The following is a 23,788-nucleotide window of genomic DNA, read 5'->3' as shown; positions in this document are numbered from 1 at the left end:
GTGCCTTCTCTCATATGCAGCTCCCCAGCCCCAAAATCCAGGGAGGAAAATCTGTTTTATGCCTCCTCTAGAAGTAGTGGGAGATCTACAGAGAAATAGGGGCAAATGCTTTTGGTTGTAGCACCCTTTGGAATCCCTTCCAGAAGAGCATCCAGCTATTTTGTAGCTGACCCTCAGGAATCAGATTTAGACCCTTTGCTTAAAACAAGAATCCTACAAACAGATATCAAGTTACTAACACTCTTCACAACAATAATCTGGGTACAGCAGAAAAGGGCTGTACATTGTAAGGACACCTGAAGGAGTGTCCAAATCTGAAGGGCCAGATTTGAGTTCACTAGTGTCCTTGGCTAGTAAAATCCCACTGTTTCCATTTGTGAAAACAGAGCATAGCTCTCCTGGGACATTACAAAATGTTCCATCACCTAGGACACTGGTTACTGTCTTACCCTCTTTTGTGGTGCAAATGGGAAACTCAAGAAGAAGACTCTCTCTAAAAATAAGCAGATGGAGAAGAGGCAAATCTAGGGCTATGGCTGAGAATCTGGGGGAGAGAAAGTAGGATGCAGGTCACAATGACAAAAAATGAGGAGCTAGAACACACAGCACGCATGCCTAACCTCTTTGCCCCAGGCACCAACCTCTGCAGTCCGGGCAGAGCCATCGGCAGCGTCTCTGGGATGGAAGCATCACTCCTGGGAACTGACCTTGACAGCTGGCACAGCACCTGGAAAGAGAAGAGGAGATGGAAAGAGTTTAAGAATTGCAACCCCATCACCTATTAACAAGGCATCTTTAGCCACAGTATAAGTCCTGTGCCAAGAAAAAGGTCTCCAGCAGCAGAACATGTCAGGCTATGGATCTTGCCTGTCAGGGGGAACCTCAAAATGGAACATGAAGATCCTATCAGAGGCAGACTAAAATATATCTGGCACTGAGAAAGTGATGTCATGTATCAGCTGTATTTAGTAGGTGTTTGCTCACTCTCAAAAGACTTAAGGTGAACTGGAGAAAAGCCATTTTGTGAAGTCTTTGTGTGGGAGCTTGGTTTTGCTGAGAGCAGCAGCTGTTTTGCACTTGGTACTTGGCCTTCACCTGTGCCCTCAAAACAATTAGATCATCAGCACATTACTTTATTGTGAATTGAGAGGAAGGAAAGTGAAACCTCTGATGTCCGAAACAGTGTGTCAAGGCAGAAGGGAAGGATCTTGAGTGGGCACCTAAGCCCACTCCTAAACACAAAGCTGTTCTTGCATTTGCTCTGTTCTGAACTAGTTGGTCCATTCTGATAGGACTCAGGTTACACTAAAAGTTGCTTCCATATTCTGAACTCCATGATGCCACCCAAATTTGTCACATTCAGAATGCATCATGAATTTTACTTGTTTGTTTGTTTGTCTGACACATTTGTATACCTTTATTGAGGGTTCTGTTACCTCCTTGGAGAGCTCTGTTCTGGGAAATGATGCCATCTTGTCTTTACTGCTTCCAGTACTTACTAGAACTGACTATCTAAAAACCGTTTTAAATCCTATTCCCACCTTTGGTTTGATCATGATTGTCTTCTAGCAAAGAGAAATGCACTAAGGGCCTTTAAAAGGTATATGGCAGAGCCAACAAAGATGAAGGCGCAGGAGGTACATCTCATAAAATTCCAATATAAGAACCTCCTAAAAGAAAAGAACGCCCAGGATACTAAGAATAACAGGACAGAATTAATAGAGGCGGCCAAATCCAAAAATCAGGTTAAATTTTGGAGGCTTGTTTCTCCTGCTTTAAAGACAACGCCTTCATTACAAGCGCCTACTTTTCCTCCTGAGGTTTGGGAACATCATTTCTCCAAATTATATAAGAAGGCCGATTCTGTGATGTTTAATAATGACTGGACAAATGATGGTCTTCCAAATTGGAACTCAGTCTCCTGTCCAGAGGCTGAAAAGCTTATAAAACAATTTCAAAATGGTAAAGCCCCTGGAAATGATTTCATTTCCATTGAAGCTATTAAGGAGAATTTAGACTGGTGGGTCCCTGCTCTTGCCTCTCTGTTTACTTATATAGATAATACAGCCAAAATACCAACTGATCGGGGCCTTGCAATAATAATCCCTATCCATAAAAAAAGTAAACAAAATGACCCAGCAAATTACCGGCCCATTAGCTTACTAAATGTAATCAGCAAAATCTATACAAGACATTTATTGCTCAAACTTTTAGATTGGATTGATGCTAACAATATTCTGGCACTGGAACAGGCGGATTTTTGGGAAGGCTGTTCCACTATGGAACATGCCTTCATTCTACAATCCTTAGCTGAAAAATACACTCAAAGACCGGGATCTGCTCTTCATGTGGCTTTTATTGGCCTACAATCGGCTTTTGATTACGTCCCTAGAGAAAGGCTCTAGCAAAAATTGATAGGGCTTAAAAATGACAAATGTCTACTTATGCTAATTGACGGTTTGCATAGGAATACTTGATTGAAGGTTCGATGCAATTTGAGCGGACATTAATCCTCGGAGATCCCAACGTTTAGAGGGGTGAGGCAGGGATGCATTTTAATGCCCATTTTGTTTAATATCTATATAAATTCAGTGGTTTCTTGTCTGTCTATCCCCTCTATTCATCCTCCGAAATTAGCAAATAGGAATATACCAATACTATAGGAAGACGACATGGCTATCATGTCTCAGATGCCTATAGGCTTAAAACGTGCTCTCAGACTCTCTACATCTTTTTGTGCCAATGAATTAATTGAAATCAATTACCATAAAGCAAACGTTATGGTTTTTGCCAAGCGTCCATGGCTACACAACAGGCTAATGCATGATCATAAAATTGAACAGGTGAATTCCTTTAAATATTTAGGTGTAGTTTTTCATTCATCGGGCTCAAGGAATGTCCATTTCAACTCAATCATTTATTTATTTAGCTAGCACATTTTTATACCGCCCTAACCCAAGGTCTCAGGGCGGTTAGGCAGACTGCCCAACCTGACATAAATAAAATTAAATTATATCGCTCTACGCGAGGGGCATAATTTATTCCTACTACAATTAGGCTATTTGCTGCAAAAGTGTATCCCTTATTTCTATATGGAGCTCAAATGGGACCTATCAACAACTTTGTACCTCTAGTAGCTATACAATCTAAGTTTGTTAGACATATATTGCAAGTCCCCCACTGTGTGCCAAATGCAATAATTAGACATGAAGTGGTGCTTATCAGATTAGAGTTGCGGTATTGGCATTGTATTATTTTGGTTAAAAGTAGTAATTACTCATGGGGGGGGTTAGCCCCCTTAATAATGATGGATGGCTGTAAACTTAAATGGAAGTCTTTGGTGATAAATAAATTATCCCAATATGGACTTTCCCCAGTCGAACTAGTTGACCTAGGACTAGATCAGGCCAAGAAGGTGATTAAACGACGTGTTTTAGATATAGAATTACAAGAGGAACTGGCTGGTCTCAAGAGCGATATTTACATAGGAAACCAAATTACTATCTTTAAACCAGCAGAATATTTAAGTGAGGTGTCTCTGCCCAAATTTAGACGTGCCCTTAATCTAGCGCGGGTTAACACATTACCTACAGCAGTTCTCAATGGTAGGTTTAAAGGGATACCTTTTTCTTCCCGGCTGTGTCCATGTGGCTCTGGGGCCATAGAAACTACTTCACATGTCATTCTATACTGTGCTTTTTATAGCGATATACGCTTAAGTTTAATTTCTCCTTTGCTGGAAAACCCCCCTGGATGCCCTGACAATTTCTATCTAAAATTTCTTATTGGCAAATACCAAGAAGAAGATTATTTGCAGAATAGCTAAGTTTTGTTATATTGTCTGTAAGATTCGTTCTGAGCTCCTGTAACTGCTTTCTGCACTGCTATACTTTTTTGTAACTGTTTTCATTTACTGGTCAATGACCAAAATAAAATCTACCTACCTACCAAATTTGTATGCTGCCCCAAACACAAGTCTCTGGGCAGTTTACAACAAAACAAAACAATAAAAAAGATTAACACATTTGAAACATTAAAACTATTAAACACACAATTAAAACAGTATCTAATAAAAAGCCTGGGTGAACAAATTGTCCTGACTGCCTTTTTAAAAGTTCTAGGGGATGGGGATTGGGGAGGCTCTTATTTCAGCAAGAAGTGTGTTCTAAAGCTTCGGGGCAACAACGGAGAACGCCCATTCCCGAGTAGCCACCAGACGAGCTGGTGGCAACTGCAGATGAACCTCTCAAGATGATCTCAATGGGTGGTATGGTTCATAGCGAAGAAGGTGTTCTCTTAAATACCCAGGGCCCAAACTTTTTAGTGCTTTATATGTTATTACCAAAACCTTGTATTTTGCCCGGAAACTTATCGGCAACCAGTGTAGATCTTTTAAGATGGAGTGATATGGTCTCTCCGAGATGACCCAGAGACCAACCTGGCTGCCGCATTCTGAACCAACTGCAGTTTCCGGACAACGTACAAAGGCAGCCCCACATAGAGCACATTACAGTAATCAAGTCTGGAGGTGACCAGCAGAGGTACTACTGTTCTGAATTAATTTATATCAAGAAATTGACACAACTGGCATATCAGCCGAAGCTGATAAAAGGCACCTCTGGCCACTGCCTCAACCTGGGACACCAGGGAGAAGTTTGTGCCCAGAAGCACTCCCAGACTGTGTATCTGTTCCTTCTGGGGAAGTGTGACCCCGTCCAGGATTAGCAATAAAACCTTATTTGCATTCACTGGCTTTTGCCTACACCTGCTAATTTAACAACAGCTACTGCTTAAGCTAAACAGTGAGGCTGAATACTCCTGAAGTAGAGAGGATAGGTGTATACAACCAGACTCCAAGGCCTCAGTGGTCGGGTGGAGAGACCGAATAGGAACTTTTGCATCCCTCCAAAGCTTGTGGAAACAGTAGAGAGTAGCATGTGTGTATTTTAAAGAGGGCCGCCAGAATCCAATTAAATAGACAACCAACTTCCACTCCCAAAGTTCAGAGTTTTGTTTCATTGCCTTAAAAATATCTGAGGGCTTCCTGCCTTGACATGCAAAAGTACCAAGGAAGGCTGACTACATACTTCCACAAGTGGGGGATGAGGAAGCTACTCACGCTATAGTTTCCTCTGTGCTGGAATCTTGCACTGTCACATCTCCCATGTTTCCAGGAGCAAGGATAGATGCAAGATGCTTCCGATATCGGCGTTTGCGGGGCTTTGGGATTGACTGATCTACAGGAGCCAGAGGTTCTTGTTCCTGGGAGAGAATGCAGGTGGGGTCCTCTACCAACACCTCCAACTCTGGAGGCTTCTGGTCTAGAGTTTCTTCTAACACCTGCCAGTCAGGAGGCTTCCTGGGTAGATGGGTGGCCACTACCAGAGGTGCAAGGCGCCTCTTGCGACTCTTTTTGACCTGTGGGAGGAAGATGCAGACAGGTCTGTTAATAATATGATGCATGCTAGGTGATAATGAGCAAGAGTTTTCTTGAAGTTTAGACACCTGACTTAAGATCAGTGCATGAGTCATACCTTTTCACCGAGCATGTTTACTAGAATGCATGCTTGTCCTTGACCTCAGTAATGTTTGGACAAACAGACAGGAGGTGCACCTTCCACAACACAAAAGGCATGAACAAGCTTCCTGTGTGGTGAGGGGTGGCAGCCATGTTCCCTCTAACAGAGATTCCCAGCTATTGTTGACTACAACTCCCATAATCCCCAAGCAAAAGTCATTGCAGCTGGGGATTCTACGAGTTGTAGTCAACAATCTGTTAGAGGGAACACTGGGAGGCAGCCTACACAATTGAACAGCTCTCCATTTTACAAATGCTTCCCACTTCCATAGAGTCTCAGTTCCAAGAACCCTACCGGCTCACCAGGCCAATTTGGCATTTCACCTACCTACACCCAGGCTAGCTGCCTGAGTTATCTATGTGACACGAAGCACAACAATAGAATCACGTGCATGCAATAGAGAAAGCCTACCAAGCTCAATACTCGCATTCATGGATCAGATTCCTCACTTTGCCAATAACTAGGCATGGAAAGTGTGGGTCGAGCAGGAATAACCACCACCCTTCTAAGCACTTTTAAAACAAACTGTGTAGTGCAGCTTGCAGGTTCTCCTGGAAGTTCAGGTAGCTGGCACCGTCGGGAGCACCTTTGCACAGATTCCGCTTGTGCACTGGCTGCAACCCTTCCTTGAGAAAACAGATCTGGCCACTGTCACCCATGCCTTTGTCACATCAATTGGATTACTGCACTATGCTCTATGTGGTGCTGGGGGGGGGGGCGGGCTGCTTTGTGAAAAGCACTTGGAAAATCAAGATGAAACAAATGTAACAACTAGAGTGCTGTCAGCAGCCACTCACCAGCCAGGCACATATTACAGAGACTCTCAGTGAGTTGCGCTGTCTGCCAATCTGCTTCCAGGTGCAATTCAAGGTGGTGGTTATTAGATTCAAAGCCTAAATGTGTTTGGTCCCAGATACTTTAAAGACTGTTTCCTCCCATTTGAATCTATCCACCTGATAGGATCCTGCTCCTGTATCATTATCTGTCGAAGCTCATTTGTCATGCACACAGGACATGGCCTTCTCTGCTATTGCTCCCCAAATGTGGAACTGCCTCCCAGGAGAGTTCAGCATCATGGCTTCTTTCTCAGCCTTCCAGAAATGCTTGAACACGGCTCTATTTGTTCAGGTTTTCAGCCAGAGCAACTGAGGGCATGTACTGAATTATCATTCTATTGGACTGGTTTTCTTGGCTGCTTTGTTTTGATAATCTATTTGTCAGCTTTAATATGAATTTATAAAATGTTTTTATATGTTGGTTATTGCCTTGGGTCTTATGACAAAGATGCAGTATAGAAATGTAAAAATGGAAGGTGGGAGGAACCACATTTTAAGTGTTTGTGAGAAAGTACCCAGCCCATCACTTCAGTAGGATCCAAACGGCCTTGCCTTTGGGAGGTTGAACCACAATGAAGTCTCAGAAACACCACTTTGGAAATTTTGAAAGCAAACCATTAAGGTGCTTCCCTTCCAAATATGCTGCTGCTAGTGAGCTTCAACCCCTCTGCACAACAACACAAAAGCATTCCCCATTGGCCAAAACACAAACAAACCAGGAGTCACGCAAATGGCCTTCTCCCCCACCCCCCAATATATTTCCTCCAGACTCCATTCATCAGATGCTGCCACACAGTTCTGGCCTGAGCAGTCCGCACACACTCACCCTCTGGTGGCATCCTCCAGCAGGTGGGAGGGGTGCTGGCGTGGGCTGCAGCAGAAGAAAGCAGGCAGAGGAGAGGACAGTTAGGTTCCGAGTTCTACTGGGATTGCGATACAACTATCTGTCCATTAATTCAGAGCTAAAGAAGCCCATGTGGCCCAACAGACAGAGAGAAAGACATGGGTTCATGCAAATATAACCAAATGGACCACTTGCAATTCTAGGACTCAGAGCAAAATAGACTAAGAGCAGGCTGGCCTATACAATCAGTGCACCAAGCTTGCAAGTGTGCAAAGAGAGGCCATCTTCTACAAGCAGGGGACGCAAACATGCCTGGCTCTCCCTTCAGCAAAACTCTTAAACATACTAACACTCTGGGATTAACTTCAATGAGGCAGCTAAACAGCTGCTCCATACAGAGAATACAATCACAGGTCATAGTGACCAATCCATTTATGAAGCTACCTCTGCCACCATAGCTAACACTCTGGAGCAGTACCTCGACATTTGGCTCCAGAAAAATCCCTTTCCTGAAATCGAAGTCTGTCAGATCACGTGAGCATCCGAGCAACCTATTCAGCTCCACTCTGCTGCGGATCTTCTCTCCTCTGGGGCTATAAGAGAGAATCAACTGTTAGACGCTTTCAACATGTGTGGAATCAAAAGAATCACAATGAAATTAGCAGCTCCTTCTTGGGTTTATCCGAAGTGGTGTGTTTGCATATCACATCACACAAGGCATTTCTGGATTTCTGAACAAGGTGGGATGTGATTGGGATTCATGAACTGCCTACCATGACAGAATTTTCCAAGTTCTGCTGCAACTTCTTGATGTTCATATAAGATGAGACACCCCTAAAATGGATGCCAAGAATGAGGAAACTAAAGGTTCTGCCCCATCCTCCTTACAGACAAGGCAACCACCATTAATCATGTGTCAACTGTTAGCTCTGCCCAGTTACAGGATTAATTTTGGCTTCTAAAGCCTCGCCAAGGCCTTTAAAGAGATAACCCTTTAAGATTCACATGTGCTCAGTACATATATTGAAGACCATTAGGAACATAGGAAGCGGCCATATACTTACAGAGCAATGGTCCATCAAGCTCAATATTGTCTACACAGACTGGCAGTGGCTTCTCCAAGGTTGCAGGCAGAAATCTCTCTCAGCCCTATCTTGGAGAAGCCAGGAACTTGGAACCTTCTGCTCTTCCCAGAGCGGCTCCATCCCCTATGGGGAATATCTTACAGTGCTCACACATCAAGTCTCCCATTCAGCTGCAACCAGGGCAGACCCTGCTTAGCTACGGGGACAAGTCATGCTTGCTACCACAAGACCAGCTCTCCTCTCCAAACAGAGTTGCCTTGCCTTTGTTTCCCCTTTCAACTCAATCTGAACTTTCTTGCCAGAAATATCTATGCTGATAATCACGGCAAACTGCACAGTGGTAATATGCAGACCTACATACTGTTTCATTAAAAAAAAGTGGTGAAAACTGGCACAAGAGCTGTTCCTATGGGGCTGGCATCTTTAACATTTGCCAGCCCCAAATTCCATCTGCATCTCCTTCTGTCCTTTCCCTCTGAGGAAGAAGCCTAGAATCCTGGACTGTTATCACCTACTGCCAGGGTCCAGAAAAGACTGTCCTACATGAACCAATACCTCAAATTATGTTGTACCTTTGTGTGTATTTTAATTGTAAGCCACTGGAATAGGGTGGCAACAGCAGCAGCTGGCAGAACAGCAGCTTGGGTTGCATTCTAGGAGAGATGAGAAGCAGTGACTACACAACTCAAGCTCTTAGCTGCTGCTCCACACCAGCTCTAACTAGTTAATCTGTTATTAAGCACTATACAAAGCAATTTAAAAGTCACACCCCTTTTAAAAAGTTCACAAAGCATTCAACATACAAGGGTGAGAGGGGAATGATCATCAGGGCAAATATGCAGGAAATAATTAACAGATGCTTCTTAACGGAGCAAGCAGACATTCTGATAAAGGAAGCTGCAACCATTTTGTTTTTTTGAATAATCAGGGAAGGAAATGTTAACTGGAAGAGAGAAGAAAGAGGGTCATCAGAAGTTTTTGAAAGAAGAGCTTAAGAAATGTCTCAAAACATTCAAGGGTTGGGTATAAACTGCCAAAATAAAAATATACTGATATCATGAATGGAACAATTCCACACAATAAGAAACTGAAATCAAAATAAGAGGTAATCAAGAAAATAGACAATACGGGACAGGCCAGAGAACAGGCCCATTCAACCTATTTTTGAATTCTAATTTTAAATGTTGTGATAGAACAATCCTCCTTGGTTATTTACCACATGTCTGGAACCTCTCCTGGGGTAAGCAGATCATGGCTCTCCTGTGCACTACATGTCACCAAGCATATTATTTTACAGTGTTGGAAAGATCATTTCAACCCCTCAGTTTATCAATGGATAGAAGACCTCTCTAATCTTGAGCCTAGGGTATTTGAGAGAATTGTCTTCTTCATTATGAACCCCACTATCTATTAAGATCTTCGGGGGAGGTTCATCTGATGGTGCCCCCAGCTCATCCGGTGATGACACAAAGGAAAGCCTACTCTGTAGCTGCCCCAGAGCTGTGGAACACACTTCCAGCTGAGATTAGAGATGCTCCATTCCTGTTGGCTTTTAGGAAACAACTAAAGATGCATCTCTTCAGCCAAGCTTTTTAGCTATTTGGTAGTTTTAATGGGTATTTTAATTTGATATTTTTATGTTTTAATTGTTAAAATTGCTTGGTTGTTAAAACTGCTATAAACCACCTAGAGACTTTGGTAGCATACAAATGTTAAATAAATAAATAATATGGCAACTTTTAAACTAATAAGTTACCATCATATGCTGAAAGAGGAATCCCATACCAGGATTTGGAAGGACTATTTAGAGTTATTTTCATAATTTCCTCTATTTCAAATCCATAACTGTTTTAACCCCTTCATCCTCGCCTTCTGTTTGTTTCTGGGATTATTTTCTTCTCATATTCCCACCTTTTTGTTGTAATTATTTTGTTATAACATGAAAAAAAATCAACAAAACTTTTAATTAGGAAAACATTTCAGTTATATTACAATGAATAAGCAAGACTGTTGCAGAGGGTCCGAGAAGATAAGAGACAATCTGAGAAATGAACAGTGAACAGTATGAAAACTAAAAGAAGAGAAGGTTTAAGAGAAAACAACGAGCTCTGTTTTTCCCATAAAACTGATGCCAAAACCTTTCCCTTGATGAGGAAAGCGCCCTGCCTGACACATTTGTTACCATCTTCAGTGACCAGCTCTATGGATACATGCTACTTGTTACAAGTTCTGCCAGGATGGAGGATAGGTCTGTTTTTGCTCTAGACAGAATGATCTCAGTAACCATGATCCTGTAATGTTTAAAACAGAAATCCTAATTTATGGTTTGAATCCGCTTAGGATAGCAGTCACAAGGTTAAGTGATATCCTCACCCTGGTGCAAGGGAAGGAGTTGGGTTTTAGCAGCTACCGAGTTTTCAATCCAGTATGAAAGATGGTTGGCCTAGCTTCATGCAAGTTTTCAGAGATGCCCAGAGCAGCTCCCAAAGCAACCCAATACAGGATCACCCAGAACTATCTGAGCCATACTAACTACAGGAATGAGGCTAGTTTGAAGCAATAGGTAGTTTCATTCAGAACAAAAAGAAAAGTGATGGCAGGAGTCACCACCACTTGGAGTGACAGCTCAGATTCTCCCAATTTAATGAACTATAAGAAGCCTGTTGTAAGTTTTTCTTGTTTTTGAACAGTCACAATCCCTTTCCCCCTCCAAAAGGCCACTAAGTAAGGCAGTCAGAAATCCCTTGCCTAGAGTTGAGCCCTTATGGGATGGAGGCCTTTTTCTACCATTCCTACCCTGTTCCAGATGCTACTCAAATGGCCTTACCTCATATAATAGGTATCCGAATGTCCAGGTCTTGTTCCATTTTTTCGCAAAACTTCACGGCGCTGCCAGCCAGGCCCCAGTGAGGGGCAATCCACCCAGCCCTCTGTCATGTTGGGCCAGAATAGGCGATACTGTGGGATGAACACTGCAACAGCAAGAGAGAAATTGAAAGGTCATGAAACTCTGGCCAAGGCTGAACTATAATAGAAATCATCACTAAAATAAGCCAAAACACACAGACATGTACACAGAGGGAGCTTGGGGAGCAGGAGAGCCCACAAGAAAAAACACTCAACAGAAAGGCCTACAAAACTGTGCTTTCATCCCAGGCTCTACCCTTTGTGGACCACCACTACCATCCTACACCAAGATGGTAACAGGCTATAGAATTTGGCATCCTGAGAACCTCAGTGGGTTTCTTTTTGAAGGCATAAAATTTCTGGCCCTTATGCTCACAAGACAGGTAAGATGGCATACAGACAATGCCTGATAAAATCTCAGAAGCAAGAGGTGGGGGCAAGAGCTTCCAGCAGACAAAGCACAGGGCTTCAGGGCCTTCAGAAACCCCTTTTCCCTCCTTTTCCCCTAATATCCAAACCTTTCCCACCTTCCATTCCACAGACCTTGTCAAACCATTCCAAATTCTCCAGAAACCTTAGTCTTGAAAGCAGAGCAAGTTGTTCACAATAGCTTAATTCCACCTACTACAGCTTCATTGGGGCAGCACACTGTTCGGGGGACTTAAGCAAAGAGATTCTGTTCCCCTCTCCAAGTGGGAAGCAGAACCCAAGAATCCTGGATTTGCAACCTATGACCTAGCACCCTCAAGCTTTTAAAAAAGAAAGAAAGAAAGAAAGAAAAACACAGATCCTTGAACAAACTGCAGTGTTGCAAAGGGATGACATGCCAGTCTTAAAATGTTGCTGCATCTGGAATGGAAAAAGCTGCAAAACAGCCACACAGTTATGAATCAGAGAGCAAAGAAGATGTGCAAATCTACACATTGGATAAGTCAAAGCATCACCAATCAAGGAGGTCTGCAAACCCTGTGGAAAGGTTTATTGCTCTCTCACATTCTACACCATATAGCTCAAAGACAAGGTGAAATACTCATTGTCTTTCTGGTCACTGCAGTGAGACTAGGTCCTATATGCTGTTGACAGGAGAATTACCAGCACCACTAAGAGCAGGCAGGAACTAAAGTTGCACCCTTTCACAATTTGCAGGCAGAAACTGGCTGGGTCAGATGCAAAGGCAGGCACAACACTCTCCAAGAGCCAGTCCAGCTCACACATAAATCACACACTGATAAAAGCCAACTTGTCCAAGGACAAGCAAGCTTATTGTCAAAAAGAAGCTCCCCCACTTTTTAGGGAGACTCCCTAAGAGAATGCAAGGAGGAGATAAGCACAGCTGCTCTGTACTTCAACACACCAAGGTCAGTTAGGAAGCCGGGGGGGGGTGTTGTTTTAATCTAGGTCCCTGCTTCTTTCCCCACTTAAATCTATCTAGGCAGATTCATATACAGGCTTGCAAATATTGCCCTTGGCTATCTCATTTGTTTTTGCCCATTACGCTTGACAGGGTTCAAGGGGCTGCATTAAGCATGGTCCATCTGGCCCAGCCCTGTCTACCCACACTAGTTGGCAACTCTTGCCAGCAGGCCAGGAAGGAGGTGGTTTACAGGCCCTCCCCAAAGTGGTCTGGGGGTAAATCAAAGCATTGCTATGCCCATGTACACATCGTTTCTTCCCCACACCATCTTCTGCTTCAGATAACATGAAGGGGGGAGAACAAAGAAAACAGAAAGACACCCTCCATGCATCCTCCTCTTGCTTGAATGGTCCCACTGCTAAGCATTCCCTTCTGCTCCCTTCTGGGAAGGTGAGTAAGAAGACAGAGCAGACCATGCCTAGAAGGACAGGGCTTTTATTCTCATTTTCATCTTTCAGTGCCTGCCCTTCCTCCAGGAAGGATGGAAAAGAAGCAGGCCAAGGCCATGAAACACTAGCAAAAGGAAGGGACTCTGCTCTTACTGGTACAGTCTAGCCAGTCTGACTTCTTTCCTATCCTACGTGCTGGGAAACGTGAGTAAGAACACACACTGAACCTGGGGAACACCAGTTGGAGGAAGATCCTCCTGGGCAGGAGTACATAGCACTCAGACACGTGCTACCAAATCCATGTTTGCCAAAGGAATGCAGAAAGGAGCACCTGTCAAGGAGAACTAGTAGATGACGAAAGGCATACTCTCCTCTTACTTCCTACTTCTGCCCTGCAAATACACTTTGCATTAGGAAACTTGGGACTGAGAACCTCAAAATGTACAGTTCCCTCATCCTCTCCTTTCCCAACTGATTGAAGCAACATGGAGGAAACAGAAAAGGGAAGAAGTGGGGGGGGGGACACAGGCCAGAGTCTCAGCAATCACATCTTCAATCATTTGTTTGTGGGGCTGAACATTCTTAAACATACAGCTGTATGGGAATGAAACTGTGTTACTTCAGGATTAGACAATCACAAGTGCAACAGCAGGTCTTCACTGGTTAGGCACAACACAGAGGAATGAGAGGCACACCACCCTTTGACATCTGCAACAGTGACACATTTTAAACAGTTAGAAGCCTACTCTGGAAAGAGCAGGAGCAGCTTCAGGAGATAAGCAAGCTATTCTAATCAAGAACATCTAGCCTCCCCCCCCCCTTTAAACTAACTAGCAGAAGGAGGGGAGATTCTAGGGGGCTGGTTTCTTTGTAAGGGATAAGTCCTAGTCTACATAAGAGGTGTAGGCCCGAGAGCATAGCGGACAGGGATAGCAAACAGGGCACTGGAGTTTTGCAGGAGTTTAGCAAGATGAGTGCAGGCGAGCCTGGAACAAGTCCCTATGATCACAAGAGAAGGTAAGTACAAATCCCTCCCTCATATTCCTGAGAAAGGTTGTTTGGACAGTTAAATAGCTGACCATTACAGCTGAGACCTATCCTTCTAATAAACTATCTCTAAATACAGCCAACAAAACCAGTATTTTATTTATTGTATTTATTTATTAAGACAGAAAGCCAGCAGGAGAGGGGGCACTTTCCAGTGTATTCCACAGAGTGTCGTATATATGACTGTTTGCTCCATGGGCAGAAGTCATGGGTGTGTGCTTGGTGCAAGGAGCTCCTGGCTCTCAGGGAACAAGTTTGTTCCCTCAAGACCAAGGTGGCGGATCTGGGGAAGCTCAGAGAAACAGAGAGGCATGTGGACGGGACCTTCAGGGATGTGGTAGAGGCATCCTACTCCAGGGCTGATAGCTCTGCTGCTCTCAGGGAGAATGAAGGTCTTGGGGAAGGAGGACATCGGTCTGAGGAAGAGGGAAATGCTCCTTTAGAAGGGACCCCTTCCATGGATGATGAGCCCATATCCTCTCACACAAAAGATACTCCTCTGGGGGGTGGAAGCCTCCTTGTAGTGAGCAATTCGATCATTAGAGGTATGGAGAGATGGGTTTGTGACCCTTGTGCTGACCGTACAGTGACTTGCCTGCCTGGTGCGAAGGTGGCAGACATCACGCAGCATCTAGATAGGCTCTTAGGCAGTGCTGGGGAAGAGACAGCTGTCATGGTGCACGACATCGCCACCAGTGATGTGAAGAAATGTAGTCAGGAGGTCCTGGAAGCCAAATTTAGGCTGATACATAGCGTTTTGAAGTCCAGGACCCCCAAGGTAGCATTCTCAGAAATGCTACCTGTTCCACGTGCAGGTACAATGAGACAGGCGGAGCTGAGGGGTTTCAATGCGTGGATGAGACGCTGGTGCTGGGAGAAGGGATTTAGATTTGTTAGGCACTGGGACACATTTTGGAGCAAGCAAGACCTGTACAAAAGGGACAGGCTGCACTTGAACCAAGATGGAACCAGACTACTGGCACTTAAAATCAAAAAGGTTGCAGAGCAGCTTTTAAAATGACTCCTGGGGGAATAGCTGACGGGAGCTGGATAGTATCTAGTTCGGCAAATGCCATCCCTTAGTGAATGGGTGCAGAAGATTCAGATAAAACAGAAGGGGACAAAGCAGAATCACATAAAGAGCAGACAGAAAGCTGTGCTAGGTGGTCAAAGAGTCAAAAGAAAGACAGCATACACCAGGGAAGAGATTCAGCGTATGGGTGCTTATATGCCAATGCCAGAAGCCTCCAAGCCAAGATGGGTGAGCTGGAGTGCTTGGTTGCTAACGCAGAAATAGCTATAGTGGGCATAACAGAAACATGGTGGAACAGTGAGAACCAGTGGGACACTGTTATCCCTGGATATAAATTCTATAGAAAGGACAGGGAGGGGCGCCTTGGAGGTGGAGTAGCACTGTATGTTAAAGAAGGGATAGAATCTAACAAAGTAGAAAACCTAGGTGGACAGGAGTCCTCCACAGAAACCCTATTGCTGACAATACAAGCCCTGAAAGGAAATGCACTACTGGGGACATACTATCACCCTCTGGATCAAAACCCTGACAATGACTGGGAGTTGCAGGAGGAAATCAGGGAGACTTCAAGGAGAGGCAGGACAGTAATAATGGGTGACTTCAATTGCCCACACACAGACTGGGTAAATTCACAGTCAGATAACGACAGAGGTCAAATTTCTAGATACGCTGAATGACTGTACCCTAGAACAGTTGGTTTTGGAACCAACCAGAGAGAAGGTGACATTGGACTTAATCCTGAGTGGCACCCAGGACCTGGTGTGTTATGTCAGTGTCATTGACCATTTAGGAAACAATGACCATAGTGCGATCAAATTCAGCATACATGTGGAGCAAGAATCACCAAAGAAGTCTAACACAGACATTTTTAATTTCAGAAGAGGAAACTTCTCCAAAATGAGCAGTATGGTGAAAAGAAAGCTGAAAGGGAAAAATCAAGAGAGTCACTTCACTCCAGAATGCACAATACTAGAAGGCCAGTTAGATTGTACAGCCAAAAGGCGGAAAGGTACGACTAAGTCCAGGAGGATGCCAGCATAGCAAACAGATAATGTCAAGGAAGCCATAGAAGGGAAGAAAACTTCTTTCCAAAATTGGAAGGCCTGCCCAAATGAGGAGAACAGAAAGGAACACAAACTCTGGCAAAAGAAATGCAAGGTGACAATAAGGGAGGCAAAAAGAGACTCTGAGGAACATTTCGCTAAAAGTATCAAGGGGAATAACAAAAGCTTCTTTAACTACATCAGATTCAGGAAACTTGCCAGGGAGGCGGTTGGACTGTTGGATAATGAGGGAGTGAAAGGGATTATTAAGGAGAATATGGAGGTTGCAGAGAAGCTAAATGAGTTCTTTGCGTAATGTCTTCACGGCAGAGGATACTGAGCATATACCTGTTCCTGAAACAGGCTTTTCAGAGAGTGAGGCTAAAGACCTGAGTCAGATAGCAGCGACAAGAGATGATGTTCTAAACCGTCTGGAAAAACTGAAAACTAACAAATCACCAGGGCCGGATGGCATCCATCCAAGAATCCTCAAAGAACTCAAATGTGAAATTGCCGGCCTCTTTGCTAAAATACATAACTTATCCCTGCAATTAGGCTCTGTATCGCAGGACTGGAAAGTAGCAAATGTAACACCAATTTTCAAAAAGGGATCCAGGGGCGATCTGGGAAATTACAGGCCGGTTAGCTTAACATCTGTTCCAGGCAAATTGGTGGAAAGCATCATCAAAGATAAATTGTAAACCACATAGAAGAACAGGCCCTGCTGGGAGAGAACCAGCATGGCTTCTGCAAAGGGAAATCTTGCATCACAAACCGTTTGGAGTTCTTTGAGAGTGTCAGCAAGTGTGTGGATCAAGGTGATCCAGTTGACATAGTATACCTGGACTTCCAAAAAGCTTTTGACAAAGTTCCTCATCAAAGACTCCTGAGAAAACTTAGTGGTCATGGGATAAGGGGACAAGTACATGTGTGGATTGCTAACTGGTTGAACGACAGGAAACAGAGGGTAAGGATAAATTGAGAGTTTTCACAATGGAGGGAAGTAAGGAGTGGGGTCTGTACTGGGACTGGTGCTTTTTCATTTATTCATAAATGATCTAGAAGTAGGAGTAAGCAGCAAGGTGGCCAAATTTGCAGATGATACCAAACTATTTCGGGTAGTGAAATCCAAAATGGATTGTGAGGAGCTCCAAAAGGATCTCTCCAAACTAGGAGAGTGGACAACAAAATGGCAAATGCGCTTCAGTGTTGGCAAGTGTAAAGTGATGCACATTGGGATGAAAAACCCCAACTTCAAGTATACATTGATGGGATCTGGAAGCTGTCGGTGACTGACCAAGAGAGGGATCTTGGGGTCGTGGTGGACAGCTTGTTGAAAGTGTCGACACAATGTGTGGCAGCTGTGAAAAAGGCCAATTCCATGCTAGGGATCATTAGGAAGGGGATTGAAATTAAAACGGCTAATATTATAATGCCCTTATACAAAACAATGGTGCAGCCACACCTAGAGTACTGTGTATAATTCTGGTCACATCTTAAAAAAGGACACTGTAGAACTGGAAAAGGTGCAGAAGAGGGCAACCAAGATGATCAGGGGCCTAGAGCACCTTTCTTATGAGGCAAGGCTACAATACCTGGGGCCATTTAGTTTAGAAAAAAGACGACTGTGGGGAGACATGCTAGAGGTCTATAAAATTATGCATGGAGTGGAGAAAGCGAATAGAGAGAAATTCTTCTCCCTCTCACATAACACTAAAACCAGGGGTCATCCCATGAAATTGATTACCAGGAAATTTAGGACCAGCAAACAGAAGTATTTTTTCACAAAACGCATAATCCACTTGTGGAATTCTCTGCTACAAGATGTGGTGACAGCCAGCAACCTGGATGGCTTTAAGAGGGGTCTGGATAACTTCATGGAGGAGAGGTCTATCAACAGCTACTAGTCGGAGGGCTATAGGTCACCTCCAGCCTCAAAAGCAGGATACCTCTGAGTACCAGTTGCAGGGAGCAGGAGAGAGGGTATGCCCTCAACTCTTGCTGTGGGCTTCCAGTGGCATCTGGTGGGCCACTGTATGAAACAGGATGCTGGACTAGATGGGCCTTGGGCCTGATCCTGCAGGGCTGTTCTTATTTTCTTAACTATGCCTGTTTATTATATCACATTTTGACTACAAATCTCTTTGGGCAGTATCCAGTATATATGTGCAATCTGATCCGACCTTTAATTGATTTGGGGGCAATTTGGGGATTTGACCTCAAATTGCCCTCAAAATACAGGGCCTGGTTTGGGGTTGAAGCGAATCACCCCCAATTCAACCCAAATAGATTTGGGTCATTCAAATGCCCTTTTGAGGCCCATTTTCCAAGGGAGAGCTGGTCTACTAATTGGGGCTGGTGGGTAGACCAGCCCACCTTGGAGGACTGGGTAGAATACTACAATATTCTACAATACTAGAAAAGCGGAGAGTTGGTCTACCCACCAGCCACAATTGGTAGACCATCTCTCCCTGGAAAGACAGGCCTCAAAAGGGCACTTGAATAGATTTGAGGTTGATTCATTGAGACAGCCAGCCAAGCTGGCTCTTTGATTAATCAATTCGTGTTTCAAACTGGCATTTGAGGGATGTTTAGGGACACTTCTATCATTCCTCTTTAAAGCATATTTCTTAGTTAATAATTCATGCTAGGGTATGCTACTGGGTTTTAATTAGGGCTACAACATTTAGAAAATCAGTTACATTCAAAATCATAAGGGTATCCCCAAATTAACTGCTCAGATTTTTTAAGTTACTTCAATACAAGTATTTCTAAAACCACAAAAGGTCACAATTTTACAAGAGGCTTTCTCTTTTACAGGAAGGAAGGTGCCTCTGTAGGGTGGAGGAGTTCATGAATCTAAAATTAAAGTATGCTTTTTTCCTTAAGAACAGTTTTCAAATCTGCACAAATTAACAAACAAGCAATCAATTGATTTTAAAAGTCAATTTGATTGGTACTTCTTTAATTGGACAACAGTCCTAGCTTAGATGTTCTAGTTTATGTTTTAAGATAAATACTATTTTTACAAATAGAATTTCACGTGCCTTCGCTCTGCAGAAACAGGGCGCTAGCGGCCTAGGAGACAGATGCTTGCTCTTTAGTTAATGTTGCCTGTTCTGCTGAGGCAACTGTGTGCACAGGCAGCTGTAGAGCAAGCAGTACTTTGGCTCAAGGACAAAACGCCCACATGGACCTTGTCCTGGAGCAAAGGCAAGGGCTGCACCCAAAATTACGATTAAACAAAATTGTGCATGCACTAGGCTGTTTGTTTTTTAAGCTATATTTTGCAATCAAAATCAGGCCATTAACATACCACTGGCACATATCTGCTTACAATAGTTGCCTTTATTATCAAAAACCTCAGAGGATGTGGAATTTTTGGCAAAGCAGGCCAAAGAGAGGGGGGAGCAGACAGAAAGGGTAGAAATAAAGTAGGCTGCATTTGGCCTGTAGTTACCACCCCAACCCTTTCTGCCCAAGTAAGCTGGAGTTCACTTGGAAGAGATCAAGTCGTGCAGGGCTGAACAACTTCAGCCTTCCAGCTCTTGTTGGACAGCAACTCCTATGATCCTCAGTCAATAGGCCAATAGTCAGGGATGGTAGGAGTTGTGGTCCAAACAAATTAGAGGGCCAGATTGTGCAGCCTTGGAATAGTGCAGTGAACAAGACCCAGCAATTGATTTGCAGTGCTGCTCCTTCTCCATACTTTATCCTTTTAAGATTCAAATACACTGCTGCTACTCTTAAGTTTACTTAAGAAGCAGCACTTGGAGTACCCTTTGGAACTCAAGGGACGTACAACTGCTCCACCACAAGTAAATTTGAGAGGAGTGGGCTCACGCAGTTTAGAAGGACTAAACCTCTTAAGTTAGTTTAACCAGAAAGTAAAGCAGTTTTCAGACAACAGTCATAACAGCTAGAAAAATAGTGAACAGTAAAGCTCGGAGCAAAGAAACGCCTTTTTAAAGTGCTCATTCTCTTATATTTAGCAGGGGGAGCGCAACTGGCCCTATCCAACCCCAGCAGAGCCTCCCTCGAGTGGCTGTTCCTGGTATCTGCCATATGTTTCTTTTTAGATTGTGAGTCCTTTGGAGACAGGGGACCATCTTATTTTTCTTTGTAAACCACTTTGAAAACTTAGGTTGAAGAATGGTATATAAATTGGTGGTGGTGGTGGTGGTGGTGATGGTGGTGGTGGTAAGGAAACTAAGTTTGTAAACTGGAATCCACACCAGGCACCAAGCTTCGTGATTATGCGCAAATCCTGAGGAATGTGAGCTATATGCAAATGTGTGTTTCTCTTGTGTATTTAATACAAAAACCTAACCCTTCACACACACATCTACTTCAAAGAAACCTTCTGAGTCACTTTGAATTTGCAATGGTAACTTGCAAAAGAAAAATGCAAGGCTAGAAGAGTCAAATCAAAAAAGAAACATGAGCTAATGCACATTTCTACACAATATCAATTACACACTAGTTCAAGAGAATTACCATGATAATCAGCAGTAAACAATGCCATCATTTCAGAGGCCATAAGGCCTCATCTAGCTAATAATCCATTATTGTTCTCTCCTGAACTAACATACAAGTCAAGAACTTAAGAAGCAGGGGAATCGCCATGCCTTATGAGTTACCTTCTTTCAACTATCCATTAACACACACATTCCTCTTCAGGAGTATTTAAATTTACATGTTAAAAATATAAGTGCTTTTGAAGTATCAAAGGGGTGTGTAAGATAACAGATTAATACCAAAATCTACTACTCACTGTTAAGTCATCTCTACTATTTTATTTCATTTCCAATTAAAGTTAGGCAACAGAACAATAATGGAACCTCAAAAACTGAAAAGCGCATTTGTTAAGCGCTTTAGTTTATTAATCTACCAATTAACAAGGAGGGGTGTATACACGTACACACAATTTGTTAACTGGTAAATTAAGAAACTAAAGCTGTTGAATATCAGCCACAGCCAAACCCCTCAGAAAGAAGCCCCAAATCATACTCTTACTATGACAGATTTATTTCAACTACATAGCTAGTTAGAAGATACTTCAGCAGATGATACTCTGACTACTTAATTTTACACTGATGGTTTCTAGCAATGTATCATTTAGTGACTTAAAGAAAAACCTAAGTACAGCAGTTATTGGTCCAATTTCCTGTTAGAGTAGACTAGGATTCTGTGTCTTCTATGCAACCCTCAATCATTTGGGGATATGCAATTTTTTAAGTGAATGGAACATTGGTCTTACCGTGAAGGGTCCTTTTTCCTTGCAGTAGGAGATCCTCAGAAAGGGTGATGCACTGCTCATGCCCGAGACAGAACTGGAATCACGTGAATAGATGGTAGGCGTGGTTACCTCCTCACTCCAGTTCCGGTGATGACGAGCGAGGATTAGGTACGTGACTGGAGAGATCTCTTTACTAAATGGAATGACAAAACTCAAGAACATAGAACAAGGTAAGAAAAGAGACAGTAATGCTGATGCCCTGAAAGCAGTCACCGCCAAACACCCAGGAGGAATACCAACCCACATGTATGGCAAAGATTATTAGACAGGTAGTCCACAACCAGGACAAACATCCGGGCAGGGATGAGGATCTCCTACTGCAAGGAAAAAGAACCCTTCACGGTAAGACCAATGTTCCTTTTTCCCTTGCATAGGAGATCCTCAGATAGGGACTTGCCCAAGCTAAGAGAAGTACCCCGGGATGGGCAGGATGAGCTCAGACTACCTGTTGTAGAACCGTGCGACCAAAAGCTGCTTGTTCCTGAGAAAAATCGGGGATTTTGTAGTGTCTGATAAACGGGGTGGAAGAGGACCATGTAGCAGCTCTGCATATTTCTGTGAGTGGCACATGTGCAGAGAAAGCTGAGGAAGCTGCTGCGCTCCTCGTAGAGTGAGCTGTGAGCCCCCCAGGAGGGGGAAGGTTTAAGGCCGCATAGGCTAGGCAAATGCAGGATTTAATCCAGCCTGCTAAGGTGGCTTTAGATACCCTATTACCTAGGCTAGAGTGATGAAAGGACACAAAGAGGGCATCTGAGCAGCGGATATCTTTGGTGCGGCGAATATAAGTACGCAAGGCTCTGCGTACATCTAACTTATGCCACAGCTTCTCCCTAGGGTGGACGGGGGAGGGGCAGAAGGAGGGGACCACAATGACTTGGGCCCTGTGAAAGGTTGAATTAATCTTTGGAAGGAAGGTGGGGCCAGTCGTAGCACCGTGGAATCGGAATGGATAGTACATAGTTCTTTGCGAGCTGAAAGAGCTGCTAACTCAGAAACCCTGCGAGCCGATATAATGGCTATCAGAAAGCATAGTTTGAAAGACAAGATACCTAGTGGAATTGTGCTTAACGGTTCGAAAGGTTCCTTGGTTAAAGCGTTGAGCACCCGATTTAGGTTCCATGATGGAAAGCGTCTGACCGGGGGAGGAGCTAAATTTGCGGCTCCTTGCAGGAACCTGGAGAGATGAGGATGTAAGGAAGACTGGCCCGCCACGATAGAGGAGAGTTGAAGAACTGAGGCAAGAGCCGATGCCTGGCGCTTGAGGGTACTGGGTCGAAGGCCCATATCCAGCCCAGTCTATAGGAAGTCCAAAACCTCCGCTATGCCAGACGTCAGTGGATCTTTACTGTGAGAGCGGGCCCATTTCACAAAGGCGGACCAGGTAGATCGGTATATGCGAAAGGTGGAAGGACGACGAGAGGCCAGGATGGTGTTTTGCACACTGGTAGAATAACCTTTATTCACTAGGATTGTGCGTTCAGCCTCCAGGCGGCTAATTGTAACCACTGAGGGTCTGGGTAAACAAGGGTCCCTGATGTAGAAGATCCGGCCAGATGGGAAGGCGCCACGGGGGAGCCGTCGCCAGGTTGACTAGATCTGGGAACCAGGGCCGTCGGGGCCAAAAGGGAGTTACCAGGATGAGCTCTGCCCTTTCTAGGCGTATCTTTTGAATGACTTTCATCAGTATGGGGACTGGAGGAAAGGCATATAGAAGCTCCCTTGGCCACCGGGAGTGGAGAGCGTCCATGGCCTCTGCTCGGGGGTCGTGGAACCTTGAGAAGAACCGCGGGAGTTGAGTGTTGCTTCTCGTGGCAAAGAGGTCCACTCGGGGCATGCCCAGGACTCTCGTGAGCTGAAGGAATACTTCCTTGTGTAGGGTCCATTCGCCCGGGTCCATCACTTCCCTGCTCAGCCAATCTGCTATTTGATTGCTGTCTCCTTTGAGGTGTTCTGCCAGAATGGACTGAAGATTGTGTTCTGCCCATTGGAAGAGTAGGTCGGCCTCCTGCATCAGACTCGCTGACCTGGTGCCTCCTTGGCGATTGATGTGCGCCTTGACTGTGACGTTGTCCGCCTGAAGGAGGATGTGGCGACTTTGCAGGTCTTGCTGAAAGTGTAGGAGCACCAGGCAAGCTACTCAGAGCTCTAGCCAATTTATGGGTGCGGAGGATTCTGATGCTGACCAGACGCCCTGAGTTATCTGACCCTGACAATGAGCTCCCCAGCCTGTGAGGCTGGCATCCGTTGTAAGAATGATCCATCGAGGCTCCGTCAGTTGGAGGCCCTGTTGGAGTGCCGGCGAAAGCCACCAC

At 44.2% G+C, this 23,788-nt stretch overlaps 1 protein-coding gene across 26 annotated transcripts in view; it reads right to left on the bottom strand.

Moving 5' to 3' along the window:
- MBD1 (methyl-CpG binding domain protein 1) overlaps positions 1 to 23,788 on the bottom strand; it is a 118,400-nt gene that overhangs the window by 57,825 nt on the left and 36,787 nt on the right. For 21 of the 26 annotated variants that reach the window (XM_053290637.1, XM_053290638.1, XM_053290652.1 and 18 more), the window contains exons 2-6: positions 11,172 to 11,316; positions 7,738 to 7,852; positions 7,242 to 7,286; positions 5,120 to 5,418; positions 621 to 727 (exon numbers count right to left, since the gene is read on the bottom strand). In XM_053290637.1, the coding sequence (XP_053146612.1) occupies positions 621 to 727; positions 5,120 to 5,418; positions 7,242 to 7,286; positions 7,738 to 7,852; positions 11,172 to 11,281 (676 nt within the window). In that variant the 5' untranslated portion in view covers positions 11,282 to 11,316. The remainder of the gene's footprint in view (positions 1 to 620; positions 728 to 5,119; positions 5,419 to 7,241; positions 7,287 to 7,737; positions 7,853 to 11,171; positions 11,317 to 23,788) is intronic. The other 5 variants (XM_053290636.1, XM_053290650.1, XM_053290658.1 and 2 more) reach the window with 2 other exon arrangements.

This window comes from Hemicordylus capensis, chromosome 2 (genome assembly GCF_027244095.1).
Source record: "Hemicordylus capensis ecotype Gifberg chromosome 2, rHemCap1.1.pri, whole genome shotgun sequence".
Lineage (NCBI taxonomy): Eukaryota > Metazoa > Chordata > Lepidosauria > Squamata > Cordylidae > Hemicordylus > Hemicordylus capensis.
This window is presented reverse-complemented; position numbering and strand designations above follow the sequence as displayed.